We start from the raw sequence: 12,193 nt of genomic DNA, 5'->3' as shown, positions 1-12,193 counted from the left end.
ACGATACATGTACATCAGGCCTCTACAGGAGACTTTTAGGCTTCGTGTCTTATTTCTGATGGGAATTGTATTTTTCTCAATTTGACTCCTCTCTATTTTGAAGGCGTTCTTTCCCTAGACACGCAGCATCACTGAATGCATGTCTGGGAAGCTGAGAGTACTTGAAGGAGAGTTTAAAGGAATACCTCTAAAGGAACTGAAGCATCCAACAGACCTCAAAATGATCCTTCAAGGCATGATCCTCCCTTGTCCTCCAAACCAGGACAGACAGAGGGAGTCATTTTTCTTTTAAAAAACAAACAAACAAACAGACAAACAAAAAACTAGACATTCCTCTTTTACAGAATTTGTACCTAGCCATATCTGTGGCTGAAAAAATCAGTTCAGGTGACTGACTAATGACCAAACGAAGAGCCAATGGAAATCAAGAGCTGGAACAAGCCATGACAAATGACACGTACAGGAGAGGAAAAAGGAAAAGAAAGCAGGGGTCTTGTTGTGGCAGATGCGGTGAAGTCATGGCTGCTGTGGATTGTGTGTGTGTGTGTGTGTGTGTGTGTGTGTGTGTGTGTGTGTGTGTGTGTGTGTGTGTGTGTGTGTGTGTGGGAGGGGCGGGGGGTGGTTTCTGGGAACTTCCTGGAGTGTGTAGTGTTATCCCTCCCTGTGGCAAAGGGGGAGAAATTCTGGGAAAAAGTAGAACCAATGCTGCATGATGGGAGAAGTTGGCAGGAGAAGCTGTGGGAGCTGGAGGAAAACTGGAGGATGATGATGATGATGATCAGAACAGAGTGCAGAGAGAGAGAGAGAGAGAGAGAGAGAGAGAGAGAGAGAAGAGAAGGAGATAGAGGGGATAGAAGAGATACAGAAGCACAAGAGATGTGATGGAGGGAAGAGAGATGGAGAGAAAGAGGGATGATAAAGTAGAGCTGAAAAGGGGAAAGAGAGGAAAGAGCAGAGTGAATGAAAGACAGATGGGGGGAAAAGAGTGTCAGAGAGAAAGAGTAAAAGAGACAAAAAGGAAGAGAGAGAGTGAGATGGGGAGAGTAGCAGAGGAGGACTATGTAGTTCCACTGGCCGAATAGGAGAACTGTTCAAAGTGAGGCCTCCTGTCACTGTCAAAGGACTCCATGTTGTCATCTGCAAGAGAAAGGAGCACACAGTCATCCTCCTCATCATCGTCACCATCATCATCATCATCATCATCATCATCGCTTCCACCTGCCGTTGCTATTTTAGTTTGATTGTTATTTCATTGTTATTATTAATTAGGTTTATTTAATATTGTTTATTTAGTTGTTATTATTCATTCAAGTTTGTGGTCCTCTTTGATGTCTACTGTCTATGACATGTTGACAACACTAGGGGGCGATGTGTTCCCAAGTATACCACTAAGGGATCTATGAGAAAGTGAGGAAGGCGAATCTTCAACTCTTCTCAATATAGTTCAAGTGTACCACTTACAGCTGAAAACTTCACACATTGACAGCTTCAAAGAGAGCCTCCTGTTTGCCTTTTGTGATAGGAATTTCTCGGTGCACTTTTTGCGAGATTAAACTAGTTTCTAAATCACACAGCCTGAAAGTAAGTGCAGTACAGAGATGACTCATCTGGACAACACCAAACAACAAGCCCAAAAGCATGTCACACACTTCAGTCTGATTTACCAGAAGCTTGTCAAGACAAGCATTTAACAGAAAGTTTGGTTTTCTGTGTGTGTGACTGAGACACAACAGACCCTTAAGGCTGAATCTCCTGTGATATTCTTGATATCACTCTGCCACTGAATCCAGTGATATCAAGAATAGCCTTTCATTGTTTTCCATTAGTGTTGACTAAACAGACATTCGCCATACTTCTGACCCTGTTGCAACTGTGACAGCATCATACTGGTATTAGATTTTCAGATTCATATTGGAAGACTTCTGGCTGCCTTGTGTATGTAGTCCAGGCAACAAGGGTCAGGTGTGGTGCTGAGGACAGCCTCCGGTCCAGCCTCCCCTTGAGGCCCTCTTGCACACCAGGATGCTCTATCTTTCTCCCTCCCCCCTCTCTTTCTCTCTCCCTCCCTCTTTCTCTCTCGCCCCCCGCCCCCCCCCCCCCCCCTCTCAGACACTCTCTCTCTCTCTGACAGATGTGGGCTGTAGAATGGGAGAGGAGTAGACCGTGCAGATGTGAGTTTGGCCCTGCCTGGATGCAGCAGCTTGTCTGTTTGACTGTCCAGGACTTTTTCATTTTCAATTGTTTAGACGTGCTGAGAACATGGGCATGCTAACTAAACTGTAGACATGAAAAGTTATTATTGTGATGAAATATTTCAAAATATTTCTTAGTGTTGTTTACACAATACATAATGTCTTTTCCAAAAACATACTAGAGCCTTCCCATCCTTAGACAATCTGAAGGTAAGTTTCTCCATATAGTTGTATCCACAACTCCCAGCCAGTGGCCTTTAGATTAATATTGCACCCTCCAGCCATTTCACCTCCTTAGCATCCCAGTACTGGTGTGCTTCTGTGGCCGGTATCCGCCTCATCTGAACCCCCACCCCCCATACACACACACACAACCCATCTCCCATCTGCCATGAGACACAATCAACATCAGCTCAAATAAGAATCCGATTCCTCCTGTGCACGCTCCTGTGAGTGTGTGTGTGTGTGTGTGTGTGTGTGTATGTGTGTATGTGTGTGTGTGTACGCCTTGACTAGTTATGCCACTTCAATCCAAAAGTCGTCCGTGCGCGGCTCCCTGTATTTGACTCCCACGGTTTGGAAGAGGCTTTTCATCCCCATGTGGCTGTGTAATGACTTAGCTGGACTTCACACAGCAAAGCAAAGATGTTTTTGTTGGTCGGGCAAAGAGCCATTGGAGTAGTGACTTTACAGAGAGTGGATGGAGTGTCACAAAGCTCCAGACACTGTTTAAGGGTCTGATTATAGGATATAATGCTCCCTATGTTTTTTAATGTCACAAGCCAAGAGGACAAATAGTATGTGTCCATGAGTTTGGCTGTCAAAAGCAAATGGTCAGATACTACATATAGATGTCAATATAGTCCCATGCAGATCATTGTCTGCTCTCTCTCTTTCTTTCTCTCTCTCTCTCTATTTTATCAGTCTTCATTGCTCTATCTCTACAGGCTTTGCATTTCTTTTCCACCAAATCTGATGCTATAAATGGGCCTAAGCCTATTATGTTTTTCCATAAACCATGAAACCAACATGAACATAACTTTCCATCTACACTCGATTAGCGGTGATTCACTAGTAAGCACATACCTTGTCCAGGGGGAGTGATGGTGATGGTTTGTCCAGTGAACTCCACATCAAAATACCGCGTGTCCGTTTCGGAAGTCACCTGGGGCTTGAAGGGTGGGTCCAGCTAAGGGTGAAAATGCAAGAAGCAATTATTTAAAAAAAATAGCTAATAACTGTCTAATAATAAATAGACAGGGAACTAGACGGAAAAAGAGAGAGGGAACTGCAAAGTGTACTTGCTCAACTGTTGTAAGCTACAAGGTCACTAATAGTTCACACTCTTTCTCTCTCTCTATATCATTCACGCATTCATATCTGTCTGGCATGGGTGTACATGATCTCGCTCTCTCAGTCCTCATTCTTTCTCCCCCTGAATGTACACATGCATGCACACAAACACTTCTTCAATTCCAGTGCTAATTAAGTTTGAATTAGGTTTTGAGAGGTTTGAAACAAAAACCTCTGAAGGAGCTCGCCGGACAAAAGGATGATCTGTTTGTGGCACTACACACCTTTTTCCCGTACACATCCTGCCACTGGATTCCAGAGAAGAAGGTATGCTGCATGATCTCTTTAGCATCATCAGGGCCACCCCCTAACCTGTGGAGGCAGAGAAATCAAACACACAAGCACACACGTCAGAAAACCATTGTATTCCGTCATTTAACAGATGCATCAACCCAGTGTGTCATAGCGTTACACAGACATGCAATTTATCAGTACCTGTGGTCTATGGTACTGAGCCTTTGGCTTTGATGTTGTTCACAGTTGGGTACAAGTACATCCTCTGTCTCTGTCACTAGCCAAACCTGACATGACCCTAATGATCTGGGCTAAAGGTCATGACCCTGTGCCCCCGGCTGTCTCACCGCTGTTTGGGGTCCTTGTGCAGCAGGCCGGAGAGCAGGGCTTTGGCCTCGGGGCCAAGGGTGCGTGGGAAGCGGATTTCCTCCATGAGGATGAGCTCGAACAGGCGCTCGTGGTCCTGGTTGTAGAAGGGCAGCCGGCCGCACATCATCTCGTACATGACCACGCCCAGACCCCACCAGTCCACCGCACGGCCGTAGTCATTGTCCTCCAGCACCTGAGAGGTGCACATACAGATTACACACGTTACACACACACACACACACACACACACACACACACACACACACACACACACACACACACACATGCAGTGGTGTAGTCTACGTAGAACGCAGGTATACACCGTATACCCACCTCAAAATTTTGGTTATTTCAGTATACCCACCTAAAATGTTCAGTATACCCACTTAAAATTCATATTTCAATATTTAGAATAGCACAGCCACGTTTCATCAACGGCCACTTCTCATGGAAGCCTTGTAATTTAACAACACAACGATATTACACTTTACAATATTCATTCGGAGATTGCGGCAATCAATCTCCCATGGATTCTCCGTCAGTTGTTTCCAGATATGAAACCATGCAGCGTTGCATTGATCTATGGTTTCCATTGCGACCAACCAATCAGACGCGGCTTTTCTGTCTCACTGTCAGCCAAAACAAAAATCTAGCATGGGGTGCGTAGTTGCTAAAGGACTTTGTAAACTCGAGGCTTCTACGAAAAGTCATTGTACATCTGGAGTGGGCTGATACGTTCTCCATGTTCTCACCATTCTGATCGGATTAAGCAACTATCATCTCATCATCCGAGAGTTCGCATTTCCAGGGCACACTTTTCCAGGGCTGTTGACAGGTATGGTGTAATATATATGACTTATTAACACAGCGTCTAACTTTCGTGAACATTATTATTATTATTATTATTATTATTATTACTATTATTATTATTTGAAAAGCCTCCATGCGTGAGGAAAACATGCCAGTGAATTTCGCTAGGTAGCCTTCCCCCCGACCCCGAGCTGCCAGGTTAAAGCAGCAGCACAGCAGCGTTCCAGGTTTTTAGTTGGGGACGACGAGGATGGCCAGGCGCAAAGGACAGCAAGACCTTCAGAACTTTTTTAATAAGGTTGCCCGACCTGACGTTTCCGAAGGTAAGTTAAAAGTCAAAAACATCATTCACGCTTTTTATGAGACTTGTATTGCTACCAAGTTACCCTTCTAGGTTGTTTAATTTGTGGACATAACACGGTAATAACACAGGCTAGTCATGCTGTAGTCTAGCTTTCGTTCTTCTCTCAATTTATCTGGGATTCTTCTTTGGGACTCCAAATCGCCATGTCTGTCTGTAAACGATCTACATGATGTGTACTGTGGCTGTCTGGATTAAGTATCTATCATGAACTTTATTTACTAGCCAGAACCATGCTATCTTCATGGTATGCATTGATGGAGAGATATATTATCTGTACTTATGGGTAATAACATTATCTACCACACTGTTACTGCGATATAATGCCAGATGCAAAAACCTTTAGTGCATGTGATGAGTTTACAAAACAGGTTATATTTCTATTGACATGTCGAAGACACACAACCTGTCTCAAGATGTGATGGTGTTCTGCTGCTTTAAAACAATCACTCTGTTAGGCCTTGCTCTATGAGAGATGAGTACAAAGATTAAGTGCCACATGGAGTTTCATTGCCTTTGAGATACACAGCACACAGTCCACACAATGAAAGTGAATTTATGCTGTCCCTCACACATGCAAGGGGCAGGTAAGTGCAAATCTGCGACCCCCACAAACATTTTTGTCCCTTAATATTGGTCCCGAGGGGTCGAGTCCCGACCCCCAGTTTGGTAACCACTGAGCCCATTACTGGCCAAAATATACAGTATGCCCACCTCAAAAAAGTAGACTACACCACTGCACACATGCACACACACACATGCATACACACACACAGAACACACACACACACACACACACACACACACACACACACACACACACACACACACAATCGTACATGACCGAGCCCAGAGACAGAGGTACATACACTAGTCCTGAATGTGTTTCCTGTGAACATTTTGCACCTCAGAGAAGCTTTCCGTATGGTAAAGTGTGCTTATCTGGGCGAAATCAAAACGTTGCATCTGGTTGAATTCTGAACTTCTCACAGACTGGGTTCATCCCTGGGAGGCTATCAGGCACCGCCACCGACAATAACCAAAGCTTCACAGCTGGGGCACTACATGCATAGTACATTGTAATAGTATTGATTGATGGCGTATTAATTGCTACCTAAAGACCCCTCTGTATTGTTACTTGAATTATTCCTCGTTTTTGTAAGTTGCTTTGGATAAAAGGCGTCTGCTAAATTAATAAATGTAAATCTATAAGTAAACATGAGAATTAAACTAGCTTAGCTACTGAATCAGCACCTGTGTGTGCATGTCATTGTGCTATGCTGTCTATGTGTGTGTTTGTGTGACGCGGTCATGAGCTGGGTCACCCACCTCAGGGGCCAGATACTCCGGCGTGCCGCAGAAGGTCTTCATGGTGGCCCCGTCCGTGATGCCTTCTTTGCAGAGCCCAAAGTCAGTGATCTTAATGTGGCCATCTTTGTCCAGCATCAGGTTCTCCAGCTAGAGCGCCACAGGGAACGGCGACAAATAACAAACATGAGCGAGATTTTCAAGTCGACTAGTCCCAGGTGACGAGCCAGTATCTCAGCAGTCTCACAGTAGGGGATCAGCTGAGAAAATGTCAGCTGGTCTAAACCCAGCAAGGCACAGTTCACACCAAATGCCACTAAAACATGGCATGACATGAGTCATCCATCCGCTCTGGGAATCACCCGAGTCATCGACAACACAAACACCACAAACACAGTCTTACATCAGGGCTGTAATGATTCTGGCCACGGCCAAAGTGAAATGCCTCAATCAAATACACTGCCTGGTCAAAAAAAAGTCACTACCTGTATTTAACTAAGCAAACAGGTAAGAGCTGCAGTTGGTCAGGTCTAGGTTCAGCAACGTTACAGTATGTGCCCAAATAAGGAGGTCAGCTGACTACCTGAAAATACTGAATGATTAGGTTATTCCATCAATGGATTTTTTCTTCCCGGATGTCACGGGCATATTCCAAGATGACAATGCCAGGATTCATCGGGCTCAAATTGTGAAAGAGTGGTTCAGGGAGCATGTGACATCATCATTCACACATGGATTCGGTACCACAAAGTCCAGACCTTAATCTCATTGAGAATCTTGTGCTGGATGTGCTGAAGAAGACTGCGCAGTGGTCCGAATTTCCCATCATCAATACAAGATCTTAATGCAACGCTGGACGCAAATAAATGTTGTGACATTGCAGAAGCTTATGGAAACGATGCCACAGCGAATGCATGCCGTAATCAAAGCTAAAGGCGCTCCAAAGAAATATTAGTGTGTGACATTTTTTTTGCCAGGCAGTGTAGCTTTTATAGATGAAAATTCCAAAAGAAATAGTTTCTTTCAGTTAAAACACTACACAAAGTGTTAAGACAAGTACAATATGAGATTATTCAAACTAAGTCTTAAAGCTGGAAATAAATTCCATAGCCGACCAGCTGAGCTGTCTTTTCATGGGGTCAGTTTTCAGAGAATGTCCCTCCCTCAGCTCAGGTGAGTTCTGCTGAGGTGCTCTCTGGTAAGTGGTTCTGGCACGTTCTCACCTTGAGGTCACGGTACACTACATTCCTCTCCGAGTGGAGGTAGTCCAGCGCAGACACGATCTCGGCACCGTAGAAGCGAGAGCGCTCTTCAGTGAATACCCGCTCCCTGGATAGATGGAAGAAGAGCTGAAGACAGGGGACACCAGAGAGAACATTATAGGGTCTCCTTAGTCAATATAACATTTCATTGTAATACATCCAACATAGCTGATATATGACATTTATGCAATATATATATCAATACAATATCCAACAAATCTATGACATCTGTAACTATAGAGACACAGCCTGCATACTGGGCCCTCATCAGGGTGGATCTAAAGGCCCCAGTATCTCTACCACCTGATCTGATGGGCTTCTCTGGCATCAACACAACGTAGATGGTTACATGGCAACAGGAAGCATGGCAACATGTACCACTCAGTCTGCAGTCAGTCTGTTGCAGCCCTGTACACTGCGAGTGGAGCCTGTCTGTGTTTGTTTTGCTTGATACTGTCTTTCTCCCGACTATATACAGTAGTCTCCATATTGATTTACGACTTCAAAAGAAGGAGACTGCAGATATTTGCATGTCATCATCTAACAATACCCAAATAGGCACCAGCACGACCGTGACAATGGGGCTGGTCTCCGGACCGTCATCGACTCGATGTGTTCTATTACGCTACTCAGGCGCTGACAGATTAAGATTAATCGATTTTTAATTTGAACTAATGCAATTAGCAAATTACGAAGGCCGCAACTAATCGTTCAGCTCATGACTCAAGATGATTGTTGCAACCAACCGGGAGTGTTTTGCTACTTCCTAAGACAACACACTGAACATGTGCCAACATTTCTAAAAGCACCACAAGCAGTAGTATGATGAATGTACTGTACAAAAAGGCAATCGGAGGTAGTGCTGGTCTTTCCCAGGAAATCATATTTTGACTTTTAACTGAAGCTTGACTTTCAAAAATGATAACATAAATCAAATCGCAATATCTGTCAGAAAAATCGCAATTAGATATTTCCCCAATTGTTTAGCCCTCGTGTAGCCGACCAACCCGGAACGGCAGCCTGTATTTGGCCTTGAAAGATGACAGCTTTACAGGGAAACGGTGTTACATCAGAGGCCTCATCGTGGGAAGCTCCTGCTTTGCTTATGCAAAACATAGAAGAGATGTGCTTATGCACTTCCCCCTGTAGTAGTTTTGAACACTGGTCTGAAAATAGCACACGGACACCAAGCACGAGAGTAAACCAGTCAAATGAGCAAAATAATAAACAGAACAGAAGATGATATAGATAATGAGCAACTGATAACACTGGTGAGTCCTGGAAGCCTTGCTCATCATTCCACAACACACACACAAGCACACACACACTCTCTCATACTGAAACCCACACTAAATCACTCAGACAAATACACAAACACACACACACACAAATAAAACACACCCACACACACAAATAAAATACACCGTCCCACACACACAAACACAAACACACACATACACACACAAACTCACTCACCTCTCCACCATTGGCGTACTCCATGACGAAGCACAATCGATCATGTGTCTGGAAGGAATACTTCAATCCCTGATGGAGCAGTCAAAAGAAGATGGCATCAGGCGATACACTTACTGTATATGCATCAAGCAACTTCCAATGAGTCTGACAGCACCGGAGTACTCTCAATTAGTTCAACTAACACATTATCACTACATCTCTCCCAATGCATATCACAGAGAGTGGAAAATGAGCTGTGCACAACCACTAACTAGCTGACACTAGAGCCTATATTCACAGAAGCATCCTAAGTTTGGGGTATCACTGCATTTGCACCTCATGATATAGAGAGAAATTAAAACCCAGATCACTGTATTAAATATGTCAGTGTGTCCTACAATGAAAACAAGCTGTTAGGGTATGGGACAAATCAAAACTCTAAGTGGACCGCAGAAGTAACACAAACTACAACTGAACGGCACCAAACTGTGTGGAGTAGGACTGACGATTGAGATTTCTTGTCTAAAAACAAAATGTCAGACGGTTGTATCTCACCGTGAGAAAAGGGTGCTTGGAGCTCTGTAGAACCCGGTTCTCAGTCAGAGTGTGTGCTACCTCATCCTGCCGAGAGTGACAGAACAGATTACATCAAACGGTGACACATAGTAACACCGTCAACCAGAACGCATCTCTGCCATTCACTGAACCAGAGTTTAGTCACCAATAAAAAAATATTGCCCTCCCAAAGAGGACGATGCAGAATTTAAGCTACATGATGTTGGGGTTTTTACCTTAAAATAACGGTTTCAATCTCATTTTTACAGTAAGGAGACGGAGTCTTTGACATTGCGGATGTGCACGTCTAGTACTGCACTATGTAATGTTGTTGTTGTTAGTAGGAGGATGAGCCATTCATAGTGACATATTGTATGTACAGCATATACCTATATAGTGACATATGTATATGATACGTATAGTGACATATGTATATGATACATACGTATAGTGACATACGTATAATACGTATAGTGACATATATATGATGTGCATAGTGACATATGTATATGATGTGCATAGTGACATAATGTATATGATACGTATAGACCCTTTCAAGAGAGTTCCATTATCAGCATCATAGTTGGCCCCACAAGACTTCCTTTTTAACATTCCATATGTTATCTTAATGCAGAGGAAGTAGATTGGGGCCCAAATAGAATGTTCAAGCATTGTTTTTGTTTACCTTGTTGAAAGGGTCTATAGTGACATATGTATATGATGTGCATAGTGACATATGTATATGATACGTACAGTATAGTGACATATGTATATGATACGTACAGTATAGTGACATATGTATATGATGTGCATAGTGACATATGTATATGATACGTATAGTGACATATGTATATGATACGTACAGTATGTACATGATGTGCATACTGCCCTACAAAGCCAAAGAGCAGTATCTGCAAAAATGCCAAACTGAGAAAAACAGCTTTTTGTGTTTTTCTTACACCAATTATAAGCATCAAATTATATTCAACAACAAGGGGTATACTTAGATAGATCAAAGTGAGGTGAATATTAAACATTTTGTTTTTTGACATTTAGGCAAAATTTGGTAGTTTTATAGGCCATACTGCACTTTGCCTTTGCATTACTGCTTATACTTACATGGCCATACAATAACATTTTGCAGTAAGTGTAGCAAGTGATCATAATCACTCAGTTTTTATATTAATTGAGGAGGTACTTACTACATTTTTAGTGAAGATATGCTGCTTGATGCCTTAACAATGGCAACTGTCATTTATAAACATTTATGTAAAAATAGAACAAAATCAATCGTGTATTCTTGTAAACTTTCATGTCAAGCAATATTGCATTGCTGCACACCAAAACCTAACCTTTGACACCTTTGCACACTGCTGCTTATATTTATCAAAGTATATGTTAATTACTTTTTGTAAAATCTGACTGACTATTTTGAATATACTTTGATACTTTCACTGGCATTTAATATTGTGAGACTGTATCATGATAGACACCTAATGTGTGTGTGAGTGTGAATGGTGTGCCTTTTGAGAAGAAAGTCCAGGGCCTTTTTTACTCCCAGTCTGTCCCTGTGCACACACACACACACACACACACACACACACACACACACACACACACACACCCTATTAGAGTAAGGGCAAGTGAAACAAAGGCAGAATGCAGTAATGGTCATTGAAATCAAGGCAGTAAGGGCAGATACTGCACTCTGCCTTGGTTTCCCTCTACTTTTCTATACAAACTGCAAACTAAAAATGTAAATTTAGCTAGGAAATTTATTAGGTAGCCATATGAAATTTTAACAGATTGAAGAGCAGATCATGTACTTCTTATTTGTGCAAAATTTTTTTTGGAAAAAGTGCAGATACTGCTCTTGCAGATACTGCTCTTAGCGTGGGCAGCCGTGGGCCACTGGTTAGCACTCGGGACTTGTAACCGGAGGGTTGCCGGTTCGAGCCCCGACCAGTGGGCAAGGCACCTAACCCCTCACTGCTCCCCAAGCGCCCCCGTTGTAGCAGGCAGCTCACTGCGCCGGGATTAGTGTGTGCTTCACCTCACTGTGTGTACACTGTGTGCTGTTTGTGTGTTTCACTAATTCACCGATTGGGTTAAATGCAGAGACCAAATTTCCCTCACGGGATCAAAAAAGTATATATAAAAAAATATATAAATATAGCCTTTGTAGGGCAGCATAATGACATATGTATGATACGTATGTATGATACGTATAGTGACATATGATACGTGTAGTGACATGTGTATATGATGTGCATAGTGAAATACTGTATGTATAA

At 42.9% G+C, this 12,193-nt stretch overlaps 1 protein-coding gene across 2 annotated transcripts in view; it reads right to left on the bottom strand.

The window, feature by feature from the left end:
• Positions 1 to 561: 561 nt before the first annotated feature.
• LOC121711832 (RAC-alpha serine/threonine-protein kinase-like) overlaps positions 562 to 12,193 on the bottom strand; it is a 39,568-nt gene continuing 27,936 nt past the window's right edge. For both annotated transcript variants that reach the window (XM_042095672.1, XM_042095673.1), the window contains exons 7-14: positions 9,900 to 9,965; positions 9,366 to 9,434; positions 7,851 to 7,976; positions 6,649 to 6,777; positions 4,127 to 4,341; positions 3,770 to 3,857; positions 3,279 to 3,381; positions 562 to 1,137 (exon numbers count right to left, since the gene is read on the bottom strand). In XM_042095672.1, coding sequence (XP_041951606.1) covers positions 1,058 to 1,137; positions 3,279 to 3,381; positions 3,770 to 3,857; positions 4,127 to 4,341; positions 6,649 to 6,777; positions 7,851 to 7,976; positions 9,366 to 9,434; positions 9,900 to 9,965 — 876 coding nt within the window. In that variant the 3' untranslated portion in view covers positions 562 to 1,057. The remainder of the gene's footprint in view (positions 1,138 to 3,278; positions 3,382 to 3,769; positions 3,858 to 4,126; positions 4,342 to 6,648; positions 6,778 to 7,850; positions 7,977 to 9,365; positions 9,435 to 9,899; positions 9,966 to 12,193) is intronic.

The sequence above is a fragment of the Alosa sapidissima genome, chromosome 6, assembly GCF_018492685.1.
Source record: "Alosa sapidissima isolate fAloSap1 chromosome 6, fAloSap1.pri, whole genome shotgun sequence".
Classification (NCBI taxonomy): domain Eukaryota; kingdom Metazoa; phylum Chordata; class Actinopteri; order Clupeiformes; family Clupeidae; genus Alosa; species Alosa sapidissima.
Note: the sequence above shows the minus strand (reverse complement) of the source record. Positions and strands in the feature narration are given on the sequence as shown.